This window comes from Helicoverpa armigera, chromosome 1 (assembly GCF_030705265.1).
Source record: "Helicoverpa armigera isolate CAAS_96S chromosome 1, ASM3070526v1, whole genome shotgun sequence".
Lineage (NCBI taxonomy): Eukaryota > Metazoa > Arthropoda > Insecta > Lepidoptera > Noctuidae > Helicoverpa > Helicoverpa armigera.
In genome coordinates this window covers 1439482-1462041 of record NC_087120.1, presented here as the reverse complement: position 1 = coordinate 1462041, position 22560 = coordinate 1439482, and the positions used below count along the sequence as shown (strand labels likewise).

At 39.2% G+C, this 22560-nt stretch overlaps 1 protein-coding gene across 1 annotated transcript; it reads right to left on the bottom strand.

The window, feature by feature from the left end:
• Positions 1-339: 339 nt before the first annotated feature.
• Positions 340-22255, bottom strand: LOC110378408 (SET and MYND domain-containing protein 4). The gene is made up of 13 exons (XM_064034971.1): positions 22113-22255; positions 18268-18473; positions 14645-14816; positions 12380-12565; positions 7826-7972; positions 6349-6428; positions 5337-5458; positions 4868-5004; positions 4106-4549; positions 3470-3653; positions 2266-2484; positions 1578-1722; positions 340-608 (listed from the first exon to the last, which is right to left on the bottom strand). The coding sequence occupies exons 2-13, from the start codon at positions 18463-18465 to the stop codon at positions 384-386; spliced, it is 2259 nt and encodes a 752-aa protein (XP_063891041.1). The 5' UTR covers positions 18466-18473; positions 22113-22255; the 3' UTR covers positions 340-383.
• Positions 22256-22560: the final 305 nt, after the last annotated feature.

Below are 22560 nucleotides of genomic sequence, written 5' to 3'. Positions count from 1 at the left end.
AACGGTTAGTGTGTATCAAAAAACAGCAGTAATTTGCTCTGATAAAAACTGTAGGCGTCAAAACTATTTTTGAGGGCAGGGGTTTTCAATCTCTAATCAATGCAATTGTGTTTTGCTATGTTATGAAAAAAAAGAAATAGCAAGCCATATTGTATATCCACACAATATGGTATATTTACCTACTAGTATATCGGTGGTCATATGATCTGTGGTGTGGTGCGGTGTTAGGAGGAATTTCAATTTCCTCTTGTTATTATATATTACTATAATGACACCGATTAATATCTTCTATTTCAGTTTTGAATAGGGGGTTTAGAAAAACAACTCAAATGAACGCCATTTAGATTTATTTATAAAATAAAACAGTTCTGCTTAACTACACTTTACGTGGCAATCTTTTCCTTATTGTCAGCATCAGGTGGTGGTAGCTGATCTCCTCGTACCCTGTGCACGTTGCCGGCTGCAGCGAAGCACGAGCGCAAGGCCTCCTGCGCGAGGTGGGTGTCGCGGTGAGGAGGCCTCGCGACCTCGTGGAACGTGTCAATGGCCTCGCACATGGCGGTGATGGCGTCCTCTGTGCGCTCTTCATCCATCAGCTTTGCTCCTTCCTGGAAAGGAATAATAAACTGAATTATAATACAATGCTAAGATGATGAAATCTATATAATACTAGCTTACGCCCGCGGTTTCACCCTTGTCCCGTAGCCGGATGGTGACAAAAACTATGCTAAAACCTTCCGGGTCTAAGTTACCTCCCCTCTAATTTTCAGCTTAATCGGTCAAGCCGTTTTCATGTTATGTCGTGACAACGAAAAGCGGGTTTCATTTATATATATGTCGGAGACTGTCAATAGTACGGACACTAAACGTCACGCAAGCGCGCCCTCTGGTGGCGTTTCCGGTGAAACAACATTTTGGCGCGCTTGGCAGAGTAGTGGTGGTCGGCGTGGCGTCCGCGGAGCTCAGGCTTGGTCGAGTCGTCGTGCTGCGCACATCTCGATACTGCCTTTCGTTACGTGTAGTGTACCTAGTGTTATTGCCTAGTGTTGTAGTACTGTTGTACATCCATATTGTAAAGTGTGTAAAGTGTCTTTTGAAATTAAAGTGTAAAGGTTCTTCTAACCTAACAGACAGACATGTGTTGCTGGGGAGTTTGTTCCGCCACTTCTTCTCCCCAAGCCAAAACACATAGGAAGTGGCGAAGGGCGGGCGTTTTGGGGGCTGTCTTTTGTTCTGACTAAATTGAATAAACGTTTGACTTTTGAGTTCGTTTGAATTTTGAGTTTCTTTGAGTTATCTCTTTGCTTCATTACCCTAACTGATGTCGGACGATAGTGCCATCCTTGATGTTCGCCTCCGACATATATATCGATTATAAAGAGGAAAACTTTGTTTGTTTGCTTGTAGTTGATAGGTATGAATGTTATCCCCTTTTGAAGACAAATGATTTATCTGGAATCAAGCGGGTTCCAGATTAATCAGTTGAAGATTGTTGGTATCAGAACAAAAACTTGACTCTTTACATTAAGTAATAGGCCTTTTATTATAGTTATCCAACCAATAGTTTTTATAAATACCTGGTATTGTTTTACACATCGGTTGACGGTTTCCATGTTGATCTTGACGAGGTTCCTGTCGATAGGAGACGAGCATTTGGCACATCTGTTGGGTAACGCCTGAAGAGCCGCTCGGAACTTACTGGAACACGCCAGGTTTGGGCATCTGTACAGAAGAAAAAATATTTGTCTGTAAATTACAAAATCCACTGAATTATTTCGTAATGTTCATGCTGCTTCTATTTATACAATGTTTCTGACAATCCCAAGTATATTGTCATCGAATTTGCCAGTGATCGAAAATGAATAACATGAAAAACGGAAAGCAATCTGTCTCCTGAACTTTTTATTTATTTGGGAAAATAAACAGTAGTGTATTAAGGACTAGCGTCCGCTCGCGGCTTCGCCCGCGTAGTGTTCGGTTATATCGCGTTTCCAAGAGAATTCGGTAAAGTCCGGGATAAAAATTATCCTAGTTTTTTCTCAAGGTCAACTGTATCTGTGTACCAAATTTTATTAAAGCGTAACAGACTACTTTCGCATTTATAATATTAGTAGAGATACAGACAGTAATAGCGTAGACCAAAGCTTACCAGATACACTACCCACAACATTTTCCACAGATTACTACATAATAAAATAAGACAAGTTTTTTGCAACCGTTAACTGCAACAGGGCAAAACAAAAACTAGAAAAAAAATTAACTTACCTGATATAAGGTGGGGTATCTCCACTCATCATCTTCAGGGTAGGCCAGTCTTCCTTACACGCGGTGCAGTCACATCGGAACCAGTAGCGTGAAGCCAGGGACCGCTGCCTCTCCTTCAGGCCTCGCATCATGAAGTGGGGTCCGTAGTTCTCCGCCACCGTCTCGCCAGGGGCCAGGGGCCGGGTCGCGCGCAGCACTATCTTACGCCCTTCGAAGTACCTGAAAAAATAAAACGTGCTTAAAGAGTCAAGTTGGAAATCTTATACCATACAGAAAGAAGTAGAAGCCGTGGTGGCCTTGTGGGTAAAGAACCAACCCCTCGAGTATGCGTGGTGATTAACGCTCAATCCTTCTCCGTGTGAGAGGAGACCTGTGCCCAGCAGTGGGACGATAAAAAAAAGGCTGTAACAGTATACAGAAAGAAAGCTTTTAGCCGGCGCTGATCTAGCGCTTATTCGACGCTGGTCCATTCTGGTAACGATTACATTTACTTCACGTTGCTTCAATCTGCTTGCTTTATGTAGCTGTTACCAGAATGGACCACTGTTGGTAAATAGCTGGCAGTTCGGTGTCGGCTGCCAGCCTACGTTCTGTATTGCCTTAAAGCTATAGACAAAAGTATAATTAAAACGTGAAAGGCTTTAAAGAATCGAAGTTATACGGAGTAATAGTGTCTTTATCATCTCCCGGGAACGTGCTCGAAGGATGATGAAGACACTATGCTCCATTTGAGTAGGTGGTTAGCTAAAAGTAAATAACATTGATAGAACTTTTTACACAAATATGTATTGAACAAACTACAGCCTAAAATAATGGATATTTTTAAACTGAGTTCTTAAATACAATGTCTTATTGAGCTATTTACATATACTTAAAGTGCTTACTCGAATCGAGTATATGTTACATATACTCGATTCGAGTAAGCACTACACATATAATATGTATATTAAAGATGCATCTACACGGTGCAAGTAGCTTGCGCATGTTGAGACACAAGCAAATGCACGTAGATACATTTTAAAAACGTGAGGTTGAAGCGACTCGCGCATGTACCAAAGCAAGCTACCCACCCGCGTGCTTGTCACCTGCACATGTTAACTTGCTCCAGCTACATGCACCGCGTAAATGCACTCTAAGATTAAATTAAATGTTGCTTAGAAGGTGATTAAAGATTTTTATAAGTAAGGCTATAAATGTATTTCACCTTGCGACACCAGGGTAGCAGTCATGATTGAAGAGTGCGCCAACTGGGAAGATGCCCACAGCGATGTAGACAGGCTTGGAGCCACTGTACGTGTGAGGCCCTCGGACGGTCTCGTACATCTCATGCGCGTTGAACTGCAGCAGGAATAGGTTGCGAACGATCAGCTCAATGATGGCCAGGTGTGCTGGAGACAACAGAAATTGGGAATTAGTAATTGCATAGCTTTAGCCGCTTCATCTGTTGCAAACTGCAGTTTTTCTTAATTAACTGATCCATCCGTTGGTTTTCGATTAGATATTGAAATACTAGATAAATCTCTAATCGAAAAACAACGGATGGATCGATTATTAATCCGTTTAGGTATATAATATGTATTTATCATGAGCGCAGTCGGGGAGATGAAGGTTAGCTTACTATATGATATGAATCTTAAAGACTTACAACTTTTTTGGTCATATATTTGGTATTCCAAAAAATCAAATCCAGGTCGATTAATTTCGAGGTTAGTTAAGAATTTCAACTAATTGGACTCGTGGGTATATTTATTTATTCATCTCACGCAGATCAAATTATTCAACGGCGCACTGAGGGCATTTAGCTCGGAGTTCGTTGACGAAGAATACTTTTAGAACTTACCGTTTTCTAAATTATCCTGTTTACATTTCTTGAAAAATCCTGCCTTCTTGAGACACTCAGTGAGGAATAACGCCATGACTATCCTCTTCAAGCAGTCCTCTCCTTTCCTCTCTGCGGAATGAGTGCACAATGCGTATATCTGTGCCGCTCTCAACTCCAACTTCTCCTCTATTGTCATTTTATCATCAGCCTTCACGTCTTCATCTTCATCCTTAAAATTCTTTTCAGTAAAACTCTTAATCCCTTTCTTTGATCTATTCAGTCTTTCTTTTCTACTTTTGATTTTAGATTTCTTTGCAACTCCCTCAATGTCGTTCAGAACTGCACCTTCAACTGTTTTGATTCCATTGGCTACGTATTTGGAGTGTATTGATAAACTGGTGTCGAGGCCTGCTTGTGTGACCATGCGTAGTGCTATATGGCTCAGTACTGACATGCCTGACCCTGGAGAATAAACAGATAAATATGTAATTGGTTATTTGACTAGGTCCAAATAAAATATCATATTCATTTGGCAAAGCATCTTAAAAGAATGACACTTGCATTTATCGTTTTTAATGGAAAAAAAATATTAATTTTTTATCGATGTTTTAAGGAAAATTAACACAGCTCGATGTGAAAAATCGGTGACGTCATATTTCACAATTTCATATACGTTTTTGACAGTTCACAAAAAGTATTGAATTTGTCTAGTTGTCAAATACCGAATTATAATAGAAGCAGGATCTCCTCACGTCACCTCATCATTATTTACAAACTTACCTATAAAAAGATCTAAGAACTGGCACTCGAATGAATGATAACTGGATACAGCTGCATCCTTACACGCTGCACTGCAGAACGCGACTCCTGAGCACTTTGGACACCAAACAGGAGCCTCATTTTCACAGTCGTCTAACCTGAAACAATATACATACATTCTTATATATTATAATGCAGTCCAGGCAAATTGTCGGTCTAAGGAGGTCAGCCAGTTGCGCAGGACATTTAACAGTGCAGAAGCAATTGCGCAAGCACAGGTGCACTATCTTTTCTTTCACGCTCATAGGGATGAGACGTGGGTCTATCAATCACCAACTTCCAGACTCCGGGTTGCTTTCATATTTCCCTAAACACAAAGCGGTTTCGGCCCAAACCGGGAATTGAACCCGAGACCCTGCACACATCAGTCGCGCTTTTGATCAAAGGACCAAATCAGACAAAGCAACGGCTAAAGCAGTAAGTGCCTTACCTCTTGAAGCAATGCAAGCAATGCGTGCCATAGTAGTCAGCTAGCAGACATGCGGCATATGGGGGGTCAACCAGGACCACGTCGCCAGTCTTGATCGGCGCGTTGGCGACGGCGAAGCGACCCTAGAGGGAACAAACAAGCATGTAGCCAAGAGGCTGGCCAACATAGGGAACTGTTACAATATTTACAGAATTTTTGGAGACATTTTGATTATATGGTCATACATAACACTGTACTTTATACTAGTAGTCACTTTTAGTTTTTTAGAGTTTGCCTGAGTGCGAAAATCTAGGTGAACGTGATTCAAAGCGAATTGAAGGATTTAAGTACGCTGCATAGCGACCACATCACCTCCAAATCGCTCACATACGACGCACCGAAGACTTTATCGTCCTAACAACTCAATAACTAGTTAAACTGAATTGTAATATGTTCTAAGACGCTAATCTTCTATACATAAAGCTTGCAGCACAAGCGATCCCGCATGCAATCTGCAGGCAATTTCCCTACTAGCGAGTAATAAGATGTCATTCAAACTATTACTACGTTGCTTACAGTACCTATCTTAGCTTTACGATATAATTTACAAAGGAACGCTAGCTGAAGAACTTATTAGATACTGTTGCTTTTTTTTTTCTCCCTAACTATGTATAATTATTTTAATTTTAATTAATAATTTACAATGAATGAGTTGTTTATGGAACTCATTATTTTGATCTGTGAATTTACATAAGCACCTTACAGACAGTCAGGTTAAAAGCAGTGACGAATGTTTACAATTGAATAACCGATGTACCTATATTAACAATAGTCTATTGCTGATTTGAATATGTTACAGACCTGCACACCACATGTCATATTCAGAAAAATGGAGCACAATCGAATCGGGGGACTTTATTGCACACTGCAAAATAACTACATAGGTATGTACGTAGTAACCTTAGTTCTCATATTTAATTCTCCAGGGCGGTGCAGGTAAATATATTGCTGGACTTAAGAACGTAAAAAATACCTTAGTTTCATCTTCAACTATTTTCAGCAGCTTGGAGAGAGATGGCATGTTCTGCTTAGCTCCCCCTGTCAGCGTTATGCCTTGAAACAAAAGATGAAGAAAATAAACAAATGATAGTTGCGTACCAAATCTACGAGGACGAAGAGATCTGAACATTATTTATTTACTACTTGAAGCTGTGCCCATATAGGTTCTTTATGTTATAAAACACTAGCCACGTCCCGAAAAAATCAGTGGACTAAAGCTATTAATAAAGTGGGTAATTCTTAAAACCACGTTTTATAATACGGTGGTAGCCGTTTTCCTGCGGTTACACCCGCGTCCCGTGGGAACAACAGCCCGTACCGGGATAAAGTATAGCCTATATTTCGGAGCCTTTACATAACCAATTTGATCTTTAATTCTTTCACTATTGTTACTTAAACATCTTTTATTCTAGGTACATATACCTAGATTTCTACAAAAGCCAGCTTATGCAAGTGGCATTCGATTTATATTTTTAATTGAACTACCTACATCCGAGAAAGATAACTGATCAAGTAATCACAAAGCAACAGCTAAGCCGCAGGGATATTGCAGATTTCAATTAATACATGCATATTGAACATCTGTAGTTTCATGGAATATAAAGCGCTCGAACAATATTAATAATAATCTCTGAGGGCTTAAGTTAAAAGTAAGCGGACTTTAGCATGTTTCTAAAGCTTTGAAAAAAAAACACGGCCATTCCTTAAAAAAGAACAGTTTTTTTTTGGGATGTGGGATATTTCCCAATTTCTGCCAGATATTGCTATCTATGACCTGTGAAACCTAAAATTATAGTTTATCTGTCAGATAGGCTATCTGAGACTTTATCAGTAACCGGTGAAACTGGCTATTCTGAATATTGCAAATTGTTTAACCCTGTTCAGAAGTATTTGCCTGAGGAATTGAACTAAATTGACTACAACTGCATTACTGCTTCAGGCAAATTTAGAAACTGAATCCTAACTAGAAAATTGTATTTTAATCTAGACTAGTTTGTGCCGGCAGCTGTTTCAGACATACTTTCGAAGGCATTGGGCAAAAATAGTGTTTTAGTTGTTTTGAATAGGTATTCAAGATAAAAAATCCTATGCATTCGAAAAATGTATTTATTATAATGTTACCCGGTCCAATGTTAAACGTGAAGACAAAGAGTGTCAATCATGACTGTGGATGAATGGAGAGGGAGAAATGGACCAAAGAAAAAGTTGACATGAATAACGACGGTTCCCAATATTTTAAAGATATTTTAGAGTTAAGAATTTGACATTTCTTTTATGAGGTTAATGACAAAATTCTATAAATTCTATCTCTAGTAAGCAAACAACAGATGGATAGAATATCGGGAACGACCGTAAGAAGGAACTAGATGTTGACGGCTGACTTGAAATAGAAGCGGAACACATATTTCGAACCCCAAACAACTTACAAACGGATAGAAAAACAATCTTACCTGGTTTCTCTTCAGTCTGTTTAGGCTGTGTCGTGTAGTCCAGTGACTCAATGTCTTCCGCTAGCCGCGTCTTCGCCTCTTCATCAGTACCCAGGAGTCTGCCAGCTAGTTCGTAGGATACCTTGGCTCTTGTCGCTTCTCCAGCACCTGGAATTTCAAAAACAATTTCGTTAACATTTTCATAAGCATCATGATGATGTCCTCCTCCTCCTAGCCGATTATCGGCTACGGCGGCTTTTCTCATGTAAGGAGATTAGTCAACTGCGCAGGACATATTATAGTGCACAAGCATTTGCGCAGAGACAGGTGCACTCCCTATTCCTTCACTCTCATAGCCCGATGGGACGGCAATCCGACACGACCGGAGAGAGATCAGGCATCATAATCAGAGAGATAAGCATCATAATTATTCAACATATCACAACAGTCACAGTCGATAACATTTTCAGTCACTTATGTTGAAGATTTGTATGACATTCCGTCACTAAGGAGTGTCTGAGTGGGGAGGTTAGTGATAGATGTGCATTCTCTTAAATGTTAGTTGATGAAATGGTCCTGGTGACTACTGCCTATCATCTGCCTAGCCTTTTCCCAACTATGTTGTGCAGTTGACTGCATGCAGCTGAGTACCAGTGTTTTACTAGGAGCGATTGCCTATCTGGCCTCCACCAACCCAGCTACCCGGGCAACCCCCGGATAAGATCGGTTGTCAGAATTACTGGCTTCAGAACGACTGCCAAAGATATTCAATGTCAGGAATCACAACTAATCTTGTATTATTTTATTGTCATCCATTACACATACACTTACATAATCGTCATGCACTTTCGCGTTACTCAAAAAAAACAACACCACTTTCCTTTATAAAAATCTCATGAATAATTTCAGCATTGTTGAACACAAAATTTACTGCAGTGACGTTGATAGCCCTTCAGGCTGGACAAATGTATGAACCCGCTCACCGCTGCATGAGCGGTACTTATTACCCCGAACAACATAATTAACACCAACTGCATGCTAAATGCATTTGATACCTAATTTTCCACCTGTCACGGAATTTCAGGTTAATCGAAATGAAGGGGAAAATTCTCTTTTGTTTTAATCGAATTGGTTTGAATTAAATAGAGAATTGACTGGATGTATTGTGATCTCAGTGGCGTGCACTTGGAGAGGCCTATGTCCAGCAGTGGACTGCGATAGGCTGATGATGATGATTGTGACTTCAGATATCCAATTATTGTAGTTTTGAATGATCTATTTTGGTGTCAACTGTCAGACTGTTGTGGGACAAATGTGAATGCATTGTTTCTAAAATTGGGGTGTTCAAGCAACGTCTGAATCACGTTTTCCCAACTATTTTTAGAGTCAGTCAGTCCCAGCCTCGCCGGGTGCAGCCGACTACCAGTGCTACTACTGCCTACCTGAGCTGGGCAACCTGATATCCCTTGGTAAGGCTGGGTATCGGGCTTTCTGGTTTCTGGCTGCACGCTAATACTTACAAAGATGTTCAAAAGACTGACGAAACCCAACTATTGAATGTGCCTTTCGAAAAATCGCCGTGTTAAATAATTCAATCACAAAATATCGTCCTCTAAGATAACCGTGGATAACTTTCCGAAGTTTCGTAAACTTCAAATTCCGGCTAACTTTGGCTCGCAAGGTCAACTGAAGGATATCGATATACCGTGTTTCTAACCACATTTTGTGCGGACATTTCTTCCTAGCCTTTTATCATTTAAACTGGTCGTTTTCATTAAGATCCCTTACATTGGGGCGTAGAATCTGTAAGTAATCTGATATACATCAGTAATCAGGCTTTGAAGGCACACATGGAAATGGAATTCGCTTTGAATCCAAGACTTCTGGGTCCTTTGTATTATGAACTTCTTTGAGAATATGAAGATTGAATTATTATTTTATCGTGATTGAAGTGAGCCTTTCACTTAGTTTTGATCACGGTGGCCTTCTTACTTATGTCATCTTTCAGGCAATCCATTCGTCTTTTCTTAGGTCTTCCTCTCCCTCTCCATCCATCTCCATTCATACTTCGCACACACTTTGTTACATGCGTATCATCCCTTCTCATTAAGCGCCCATACCACGACAACTAATTACTTGGTGATACTGTCAGACTTCTTTATTGTAGTAATTCCTCACTTTAGCCATTCTTGTCACATCATAAATCTGAAGCAAGCCTGATACTACAAAACAACTACATATAATCATCGGCAAGGATATTGAGCCCTGACCTTCACCTGCAGAATATTGGATAATAATAATTTATTGGTCTATTGCCTTAAGGCGAGGAATTGGTCAACAATAATTCCATAACCGGCACGCGCATCTAAGGCGCCAAAAGGGGTCGGAGCGTCTGAGCGGGGCGAGGATAACAATAAGCCGCGTACGCACGTACGAACAAATTTGTTGCGTTACATGATATGCAACAACTTGGTTCGCACGTGCGTACCACTATCGAACATCGAACACTCTGTTCGTCAAACATGTTCGCGGCGATCCTTGTAGTGTGTTCTGTATGGACGGTGTTCGAAGCGCTTTAATAACTTTACAATCGACCACTTCCAACGGCGCCGTCAAGGCTACTAAGATAGAGTTCACGACTGTTGTTCGCGAACTCGACCCGAACTATGTTTGCGTTCGTGTTCGAATATGCCGTCCATACGTACGAACCAAATGTTCGGGTCTGGTGTTTGTGTTCGCTATGTTCGTGTTCGTACGTGCGTACGCGCCTTACGCGCGCTAGCTTATAACTAAAAGTCGTAAGCGACAAAATGGTTTTGTAATTTTATTATTTAGAAATGATGATAAAAATTCCTTCTACAATTTTAAAGAGTATGTATATACTCAACTACTAAAAAAGTTAAGAGGCTTAAATCGGTCCCGTTTGCCCATAATATGTGAATCTCTTTTTAAAAAGAGGTATGTTTGATATATTTTTCTCTGTTATAAAAGTTACCTAATCATGTTTCTACGTCTAACAAAATAAGGTTTATATCATGAACTTTCAGGTAACCAAGTTGTATTTTGATCCGTTTTGTATTTACTGAGAAAAATTGACATCCCTGGCGCCAAAAATTCCAATTCGTCCTCTTAAGTGTACAGTGCGTAAAGAGATCCCCACTCTTTCGCCGAGAGCTCATTATCCGTGCCGATATACCATACCCATTTTACCAACTGAGATTTCATTTATCCAACAAACTTTGTCTATAAAAAGTCAGCACTGTTACCCCGCTACATTCCTACATGCATACCGTTCCCGAGCTACACAACCAGTAGGTACAACTATTTGTTTAGACCTGCAGTAGGTACCTGTAGTTCTTGCAGTAGAACTGCAACTATTTTCCCGCAGCCGAGCGAGCCGGGAATGCGAGGCTAAGCCCGCTTTGTATTAACTAGACTAACAAACTATCTGGATTGATGCTGATATAATTAAATGTACTACTGGCTTAGTGTAGGCTGTTAGAACATGAGTATACATGTGAATTTTATATTTCATTTTATGAATTAAATAAATCTGGAGGTCCTATAATAAAGCTAATCTTAGAACCTTCTGGTTCATTTCAAAAAATCTTTTAATGTTAGATAGCTTTTCGAGCATTTTTGAGGAAGGCCATAATCTACTTTTTATACAAAAAAAAATAGTGAAAGCGTGTGCAGAAGCTGGTTAAGATGTCATTAGTGTTAGGTACTTTTATTAAATTACAATTTGAAAAACTCCGAGTAAAATGTAATTCAAAGTTACATTGTAAAATCTCCCATGAGTCCCTAGATGTTATAATTTTATTATAGAGACATAATTATATCAAGTTTCATTGGTTTACTTGCACTGTAGGAAATAAACTATAACTGTAATATATACTTGATGCTCTGGACACGTGTTCACGATACATGATATAGGTAGCTTTCATATTGCAGCAACATTGTAAGTACTTACTTTGTTGCCAAAAACCATTGCTATTATAGTGTACCCTACAAATATAATATAACATGGTATAGTATTTTATTTTTAGTTTTGTATAAAGATAAGTAGTTTAAGTTTGTATATATGTATAGTGTATACTTTAAATAAATGTGTGTTAAATAAATGGAATAAAACAAGTCAGAAAATATAACATGATTATGGAAGTGTGTTTGCTTACTTTTCTGAAAGTCAAGACTTTTTGTATGTTCTTTGTAAGGGGCACAATATACAATTCTATTCAACTTGCTGCGACTTCGAAACTACTTAACCGATTTAAAAAATCTTTCACTGACGGAAAGCTACACTACCCCCAAATGACTAACTGTATATTTTGATCGGGGTACACGAACAAGTTACTCCTTAATACGAGTGAGCCCACATTAAAATAGCTACAAAAAAAAACACACTAAAACAGATGTTTAAGTGTTTGTAGTAAGGCACTACAAAAACTTAAACATCTGTTTAACACTTGTCTAAAAAAAGTGTGGCTGTACAACGGTCATGTTATTTCAACGGATTTATTTCCTAATTTGGATTTTTTTTGTCAAATGTTCAACAGACAAGTTCAATCTCACCTTTATAACAGTGGCCCATTCTCCAATAGTACTGCGCCCTCATCTTCGCCGGGAGCCGTTCTTTGAGCGCCATCTTCAGGTCTTCCAAGGCTGCTCGCGGCCTGTTCGAGCGCAGCAGGATTTCCGAGCGAAGCCACAGCGACAGGGCTAGCGAGATGCCCCCCTCGCTAATGGCGTCGTCACCACCTGAAAATGTAAAGGCTTTTATTTATAATAGCATTGTAGCTGCAGTGGTGTGGAGAATACAAGTACCCTCCGAACTTGGGACTGGTCGCTTGGGACCTACAGTTATTCCACCTACGACGGGAAAGCGGTCATGAAGGCTTCATATCGGTGTGAATCAGTCGTTACGGGTAGTTAGAAGCCAGTAAGTCTGACACCAGTCTAACCAAGGGGTATCGGGTTGCGATAGGCAGTCGCTTCTTGTAAAGCACTGGTACTCAGCTGAATCCGGTTAGACTGGAAGCCGATCCTAACATAGTTGGGAAAAGGCTCGGAGGATGATGCTATGCTGGGGAGTTTGTTGCGCCACTTCTACCCAATATAAACACATTTCTGACTTTCAACGTTCACGTGCTGTTTTGTAGCCGTTTGAATAAACGATTTTGATTTGATTTGAGCTCGTGGCTAAGACGAATTCATGCAAATCGATCAATCAGAAGGTTAAGAAACGCTTGGCGCGATCGGTCCGTGTTTCGACTGACACGATAAACTGTAGGTCCCGGCTTCACTGTTGGAAAGCTACACTATTCCGAGTAGAATAGGCTATATTTATACCGCGGGAAACGGCTCGTTGTATATAAGGTTCTACAACACAAATTAGCTTGTGCTCAAAATATTCCACATCTCTCCACAACCCTTTCCCTCACGAGGTAAACTATACACGAAAGGTAAACTATACACAAAAGGTCAGAGGTAAAATCACAAAGAAAAGTGAACCGTCAAGCAATTTACTTGGCTGCATTAAGACAGACTGGGCTAAGGTTACAAATAACACCGTCCTATTACCCGGCTGATCTATTTGACACGCTGTGCGCTCAGACTGGCTCTGTGGTCGCAGCCTCTCCCTGCCCTAATTACTAAACTCCCCGGTGGATAAAATGTACCTCTATTCTGATGGAATGAGGGTAAACATAAATTCAAAAAAGGAAATATTTTTGTATCATTTGTAGGTTGGTATTCAAGAGTATATCAATCTACATGATAGTTGAGTGGAACCATAAAAAAGTTTCGAAATTCACTTAAAGTTATTAAAATAGTATATAACTTAATGGTCGACTTAATATTCTCCTGGAAGGTCATTTTAGATGAATTACTTAGTGTTATTTTCAAGAAGCTTAAACAATCTAAAATAAAAATAAATGTAAAAGTATCAAGAATAGTTCTTCCGCTTAAACGGGGCTTTGGTTTCCACGCCGTCGCGTCACCAAGACACCTTATTAAAAAAAACTTGCTTCATTAGTCTTTGAACATTTTTCAGCTTGACAATTCAAGTAAAAAAGCTGGATAGTGGTAATGTTCCGAGCTGCTGAAGTACTCATAAAATAGCACGTTTTGCATAGATAATGATGGTTAAATAATTTTTTGTTATGACTTCTTATGGATAGGGATTTCACATTACTTATATAGGGCTTATGTCAAGATTATATCTGTAGTAAGCAAATCAAAAGATAGATAGAATATTGGGAACGAGCGTTACATAACTCTATGATTCAAATCAAACCTAAAAAAATTTGAAGAGCAAATAAATGTGAAGGTTTTTTTTCCTGAAAGCATTTTGCATTTCCAATAATCAATAATGACTGTGGGCAACCCGCACGTATAAAACCAATCGAAATACTTAAACAATTTTCCCTTTTGTTTCTATAAATAAACACCCAAGGACTTTCATTATTCCTGCCGTTTGAGGTCGTGACCATGGCGGTAGTTTTGTTTTAAATATTAATTTGAAGTCGGCCATATGCCATATGTTTTTTTTTTCTTCCAATACGCCTCGTTTTATTTGAAAGACTTTTTATTTCACTTCGATGAAACTGATATTTAGCATTTTCTAAGCTGTTTCCTGATTTTTTTTTGTTTGTTTGCACCGTAAATGCTCCGAAATTACTGGACCGATAAAAAAAACTTTACCTGTTGGAAAGCTACACTCTTCCCCAGTAACAAAGGTTATATTTAATCCAGGTACTAGCAATGATTCTCTCGGTACACGGGTGAAACCGCTGGCACAAGCTAGTACAAGTTAAAGTTGATACAAGAATTCCTTACCCGTCATAGGAGCTCGGAGTACAGCCTGGCTGGCCAGCGCCAAGGCTTTGTCCAGGTCTCCATCGTCCATCGCCTTCTGGGCTGCTAACCTTCGGTCACGCGACACCTGCCCGTCCTTCCCGCGGTGCAGCGGCTGTATTCTTGATAGCACCTCGTTGAGAGCTTCCATTATCTGGAATTGACGAAGAACATAAATAAATATCACACCCGGTTGGTTAGCTCCATGGAAAGCTATTTATTAGCTTCTGTTATGGGTAATAACAACTGATAAACTACATAGATTTCACATACATAAACCAATACACAAATGTTAACTGTACGGGGAATCGAATCCGGGACCTACAGTTCGGCAGATTACGAGGTCGTTTCGTCGTTTCGTGACGACAGAGATGAGAATGAGAATGGTGATAAAGTAACTGATAAATAGGAGCCAACATTTTGAAAAATGGTTTGAATTCGGCTTTTTTGTAGTAGCCATTTTCATCAAGGACGAAAAAGTACCTGCTTACAGTTACAACAGACAGCTTATTGCTGAGAAGTTTATTAATCACCGTTTCTTCTTCCACTTTCCTTCAATAGTTTCTAAAGAACGTCAAGCTTATATAAACATACGTTTTGCACAAAAAAAATACTGCTGTTTATATCTGAGACCCGTGTCATACAGAGGAACTTTTGACAAAGTATTTTCATGCACATCTTATCTCGTACTTTTGCATGCATGAAAACATGTTAGTTTTGCGTTAACAATACGACTGCATATTGCTACCGTCGACAGATGCTCGCTCAGGTACCTTGTTAAAAGTTGAATTGAACGGAAAATTGCAAATGTGCAAAAGTGTATTGAAAGGTGAAGTGATTATGTAACTTTCTATATAATATTAAATTCCATGCATATTTGAGCTAAGTACTGAGAGCACGAAAAACTTGCTCATTTCAAATGAGTCATACTGATTTATAAGCCCAAACAAACTATCAGCGGACGAAAAGTTTACATAGGTACATAACTGGTAAACACTGGCACACTTATATTTATTGGTTTTCTAAAGACTTCAGAAATAGCTGTGATATAGATACAACACGAAATCAACAATTAGAACAATATAAAGGCAATATTTTATTTGCAAGTTTCACGGGGTGAGGCTGAAGCCGCTGAATAATAACATGTGTGTTCAACCTTGAAAGCATAGACTGAAACAGAGTAACTGCCTGTCAAACCATGCTATCATAAAAGGCAACAACAATGAAGCTTTTAAACTCAAACAAAAGCATTTCTTAAGAATATCCATTATCAGATAAATAGGGTTTGACAATGTTAGCTCTTAGACAAACAAAGAGAATTCTGACAGCCCATCAACACTCGATATCAGACCTTTTATTGACACATTTTCTTTGCTAATGCACTGTCAACGCAGACATGTTAGCGACTGAAATACATTTTAAAATTATAATCGAAATTACGTTAGAAGCCAGCAAGTCTAAAGCTTTGGTTTCCTAGGAAAGCGGTGCCGTCATGTAGCGGCCGTAATACAGCGTTGAATGACGTGACTAGAACGTTGTCTATGTAAACAAAATGGGGCGGTTTCCTAGAGAGCGGTAACTGACGCCGTAAAGCTTTGGTTTCCTAGGAAAGCGGTGCCGTCATATAGCGACCGTAATACAGCGGTGAAAGACATCACCAGAACGTTGTCTATGTAAACAAAATGGGGCGGTTTCCTAGAGAGCGGTAACTGACACCGTAACTTCAAAAAGCGGTGCCGCCATTTGCATGACGGCCGTCTTGACGGTGTCAGATAGTTTGGTGAACGTTTTATTGAAAGCGGTGAAGCTTTTTTAATACGTATTTGTGTTTTTTTTTTTCGGAACAACGTCAACAATTTGTTACAACTCTTGGAGCAGCTAGGACGACGAAATTTTAATAGATTTCGTTCGAAACCACGAAGGCAATATCTAACATAAAAAGTAAAGATTATAGAAAAGTCATCTAAAACAGAATTGGTGTTGTGAAATTTGAGAAATATTAAATAAAACAGGTTAGTAAGTATGATACAACTAACAAAAAGTTCATGACGGTGTGTTAAAACGGCCGTCGAACTTTCCACATGTAATCACCGTAAAGACGACCGTCTATTTGCGTCCGTAATAAGACGGCCGCTATATGACGGCACCGCTTTCCTAGGAAACCCAAGCTTAACTTCAAAAAGCGGTGCCGCCATTTGCATGACGGCCGTCTTGGCGGTGTCAGATAGTTTGGTGAACGTTTTATTGAAAGCGGTGAAGCTTTTTTAATACGTATTTGTGTTTTTTTTTTCGGAACAACGTCAAATATGAGTTCCAACTCTTGGAGCAGCGAGGACGACGAAATTTTAATAGATTTCGTTCGTAACCACGAAGCAATAAATAATATAAAAAGTAAAGATTATAGAAAAAGTCAACTAAAACAGAATTGGTGTCGTGAAATTTGAGAAATATTAAATAAAATAGGTTAGTAAGTATAACACAACTAACAAAAAGTTTATGACGGTGTGTTAAAACGGCCGTGGAACTTTCCACATGTGACCACCGTAAAGACGACCGTCTATTTGCGTCCGTAATATTACGGCCGCTATATGACGGCACCGCTTTCCTAGGAAACCCAAGCTTAACAACTAGTCATCCCAAGGGTTGCCAAGGTAACTGAGTTGAGGAGGTCATATAGGCGGTCGCTCCTTGTAAAACACTGGTACCCTAGCTGCATCCTACCCCAAAAAAGTCCGGAAAAGGCTAGACAGATGATTAATTAACCGAAATTAAGTTGGAATAATGACAGATTGCGATGAATTCATCAGCCATGCGTTTCTGTAGATTCGGCCGGCTGGCTGATTTTAACCCGCGTTCGGCCTAGATATGACGTCATCCTAAAAAACTCGTTCTTTGCTCGGAAGCCACGGTCGATTCTGATCGGTAGTCAATGGCGGCTAAAAGCAACAAAGTACAAGAAACAATGGTTCGTCTCATAGCCTCACAAGCATTAGGCAGTCTACAGCTCTAAAATGCTACTGCTCTTCACCCGATTGTCGCTTCGATGCAGTCTTCTAACCCAACAACACTTAAAATCAACAAGCTTAAGTCACAACACATCATCTTGTATTTTAAACCTTGTGATTACAACAATAAGTTTGAATTTTCAATGCAATGTTAATAACTTTAGATGTTTTAAGGTTGGTATAAAAAACAGGTGGTAAAATCGTAGTACGGTGTTTTCGAAATGCATATCCGTATTTACGACAGTGAGGGAGTCGTAAAAGAAAAGTGCTACAGCAGCCACAACAACGACTGTTTACGATTATGAAGCAGGAATATTTTGAATATGGAGTTAATTTTGAGTCTGAAATTCGCTAATGGACTTTTCTAGGTTATTATACACCGAGCACCTAAACTTTCAGTTTGCTAACAGTATAGATAGATCGTTTATTTACCATACCATAGCATTGGCCGATGTTCTCATATAAGGAGATCAGCCAGCTGCGCATTACATACTTTAGTGCACAATGCATATTATACAGTTTTACAAAAAAAAACAGCAAAGGAACAATAAATTCGCACACTCATAAAATACATCGTACATTCGCAATATATGCCCTCACCGTCTTATTGTCCAGTACCGCTGCCACCTTCTGACCATCATCCACAGCTTCGAACTTGTCCAGCCAGCCGTCACCTTCAGCCATCGCCACCAGCTCCTCGCCCAAACCCTTGAAGAATCCCTTCGAGTTGGAGCACAGCGTCACATTGCTGCAAGCGGCCGCGTACCCTGGGTCTGTCTCCTCGTAGATGCGCGGCATTTTGAACCCTGGAATGTGTGGCAGAACACCCATTTTAGTTTGAAGAATTCCTGTGGTTTATGACGTTCATAAGGAGTTAGTTGTTAGGAGTAGTTGTGACATAAATAATTTTTAAAAACAAATTCGGGTTCGCAAGTCACTACCGGGCCCATGAGCGAAGACAGATTGCCTCGAATTGACAGGGTGGCGCCGTCGACGGACACATCTGGGAGTACATCATCATCATCAATAGCCTCGGTTTCGGTTCATTTCAATTAATAGGTAATATTGATAACGTTGTGTCTATATTCTCACGGTTTGACCAACGTCCTGTGAGAACCATTTGCCGCACTCGGATAAAAAGGAGCTTGTCTTTTTTCAGGTTCTAGACTATCTGAATATCAAATATCGGCTATTCTGTCGTAAAAGCCCGATTTGTGTTGTAAAGATGCACTGATGTAAACAATAATTTGTGAAGAGTGTTTGCAAATGCAAATATGGACGTCACTAGAAGTGCAGACACGCAGACAAACATTCTTCAATTAAAACAGTCAATAAGCTCTGATTGATAGGAAATGGACGGAATTGTCATCTCACTCGTTACATACCTACTGTTTAAACATATTTATATTTAACCAACTTCAAGGCGGAGGTTCTCAATACATCCGATTTTTTAGTTATCTTAAAAAAAAGAGTATACTTGCAATCGGATTCCATTTTCATCAGGTCATGATCCGATAATGAAATGATGATACTCTAAGAAATGGAGGGCAGCTCTTGAAAATTGTAGGCATGAAACTTGAAAACATAGAAAACTTGATGTTCATGTATATATTTTCTCATTCACATTACTATCACATTCCAATATTAATAGAATGATGAAGATAGATAAAATAACGATTCGATAGTCTCGAGTCTAAAATTAGCGCTGGACTAAACTGACAAATGTCAGCGCGATACACGCTTGGCATAACGATAAATGAATACATAATACTTTAATCATTGATTTGCCTAGCCTTTTCCCTGATGCAGATGACAAGGTACCACTGTTTCACATGGAGCAAGTGCTATTTGAGTTTCCTCACTTGAATACCATGGAAAGACTGGCCATGTGGGATACACAAAAACTTGACATTCTCACAACCAGTCTTACTTAGGTTTCGGGTCGTCTGGGTAACTGGGTTGAGAAGGTCAAATAGGCAGTTGTTCCTTGTTAAACACTGGTACTCAGTTGCTTAATATATTATTAGGCTGGAAGCTGTTGTAGATTATACAATGCTAACCTTCTTGGTTACTTAGTTCATGTTTCTCTATGCTTGACGTTTCATCTGTGTGACAGCTGTCAGTTTTAACTAAACCCGCGTTTTTGGACCATACGTCAAAACGTGGTTTTCAACTACCCTAGCTCGGTATTTTGCATCTATCAGAAGCCGACCCCAGCAACCAATGATGATGGAAAGACCGGTCAAACTTTTGGCTTCCAACTGCCAAAGATAAACTTGAAGCCGGTTACCACCAGCTAAACGTGCTTTCTGAAACACAGGAGAACTACTCATGACTTTCACCTTTTCCATTGTTTAGACTTATGATCGATCGACATAAATACATACACGAGTAGGTACATCTGTTATGAAAAATTACCTTATTTTAGTTTAGTTTTACTGTTACACTTGGGATAAAACTAGTCAAAGTAGGTACGAGTATTAACTACATAATTTTGTTGTTACTAACGATCACTTTACGTTTCAAATAATTATTATTTTGGAAATTGGATTCGTGCCAATAGTTTTCATTCACACTTCCTCGTGGTAAAGATAATTCGTAAGTATAGGTTTAGTCCTACAAATAATACCTATACGTTCACATATTTGTAGAGAACTGCAGGGAAAAATACCAAGAAGTTTTACTGAAGGAATTATTTAAAACCATGTTAGTTTCAATAAGAGGACCCGTTTACAGCAAACTCTTTAGTCGGCTGAAAGTTAGATCTAGCGCTTGATAAGAACGGAGATGTATTGGAGACGCATACAGCAACGATTAGGTATTTGAACGGTATCTAATCGACTACAAAGATTAATTTTTTTCTTTAAAAAATAAAATGCCAAACATGGAGCTTCGCGCCCACTGTCAGGCGTCTGTGTAGTCTTTAGTGTGTAAGCAAGTAGTCTATACCTACCACAATATAACAAAGCTGAATAATTCTTGTTTGCTTGAACTACTGGAAGAATCTAAGGAACTGCTGCACTAATTTGAAAAATTCTTGTAGTGGGTGAGTGTCGTGGTGGCCTAGTGGGCAAAGAACCAACCTCTCGAGTATGAGGGCGCGGGTTCGATTCCAGGCAAGTACCAATGCAACTTTTCTAAGTTTGTATGAGCTTTCTAAGTATATCTTAGACACCAATGACTGTGTTTCGGATGGCACGTTAAACTGTAGGTCCCGGCTGTCATTAAACATCCTTGGCAGTCGTTACGGGTAGTCAGAAGCCAGTTAGTCTGACACCAGTCTTACCAAGGGGTATTGAGTTGTCCGGGTAACTGCAATCACTCCTTGTAAAGCACTGGTGCTCAGCTACATCCGGTTAGACTGGCAGCCGACACCAACATAGTTGGGAAAAAAGGCTCGGAGGATGAGGGTGAAAGGTAACTTAATTTCCACGGAATGTGGATGAAGCCGCTGGTGAAGATACGCTAAGCTAAGGCAAGTACTATTTAAAAAGACATTATTTAGTGTAGTTTTTAAAAAAAATTGTTCCAGGCATTTTATCATTGAAACAATGGTCCTTAGATCAGCCAAACCTAATGCCAATTCGCACATGGTCTTTGCGTTACTTGCACGAAGTTCTGAGGCGCCATAAGGTTTGGCGCGAACTATATCCGTCAATATAATACATGCAGCATTAAATAAATGGGGCAGATTGAATAACGATGGGCATCAGTCTCAGTGCCGGCTGCCAATGCAAACATACACGAATAATATGTACCTATGTATGTCGTACCGTACATAATACATACCACTGCCTGGGACCATCCCTACTAATATTATAGATGCGAAAGTAACTGTCGTCTGTTACGCTTCCACGTCTAAACCAGTGAACTGATTTTAATAAAATTTGGTACAGAGATAGAGTTGACCTTGAGAAAGAACATAGGATAGTTGTTGCTTTGACCTACCAGAAGGCGCCTGACCTACCTTCCTTATGGCATCTTCGCTGTCTTTACTTCCTCTGTGACTGGGACTGACATATATTGCGAAATACCTAAATCGCTTTAAAACATACCTCTTGTATGTCGCTAATTATAAAATAAGAAAAAAATCAATTGTGTCTCGTGTATATCTGCGCACCGACATACAACTGGTTAAAACATTACCAATATTTTTAGCAAATCTAATTAAATTATACATTGTAATTTGGAATTCTCTTTCTTCTCAGTTTATTATTAGTACAAATAATCATATTTATTTTTATTTAATCAAATACGCACATTCCTATTATGATTTAGGTTCTTTAACTTTTATCAAATAAACTATTCAACACTGATGCCATTTACACCTCAAAAAAATAGTAATAAAACAAACAAATTACCTATAGTAATAGTAAAACAATAAAGATTTCAATAAGCCTTCGTTTTGTAAAAATAGATAAATAATAATAAGAATTTTTTGTTACCTTATTTTGTTTACGAGATGTAGCGAAGACGGCGCGCGCGCCTCTCGGCCGATGCGCGCGGATCGTAGCTAAAATTACATCGCATTGGTTCTTGTAACTCTATCGAGACGAACGTTCTATTTTCGAGATGGAGCGGCAGCGCCACCTATCATATAAACCTGGAACTTCAGAACATTGTTATTGATAGCAAAAAAGAGGCATGAATGTTATAAAAAATTGTTTTGATTAGGTTTCTAATTAAGTGATTTTTTAGGTTTTATGTTAGTTATTTTAAATTTTGTATATTTTTTTTAGGAAAGTAGCTCGCTGTGGAGTACCTACAAATTGGTATGTAAACGAGGCGCACAAAAAGAATAGCTTCTGAAAATATCGCTTGCAATTATCTTTATTTAATTATCAGACCGTGAATCCATAATAAAAACTTAATATATAAACTGTAATACTAAAT

Coding starts and splice junctions, on each gene's coding strand:
- LOC110378408 (XM_064034971.1), bottom strand. CDS start 18,465: ATGCCGCGCATCTACGAGGAGACAGACCCAGGGTACGCGGCCGCTTGC. Junction 7,973..12,379: donor AATGGGCCACTGTTATAAAG/GTGAGATTGAAC, acceptor TTGAAATTCCAG/GTGCTGGAGAAGCGACAAGA. Junction 4,550..4,867: donor GTTCTTAGATCTTTTTATAG/GTAAGTTTGTAA, acceptor TTTATTCTCCAG/GGTCAGGCATGTCAGTACTG.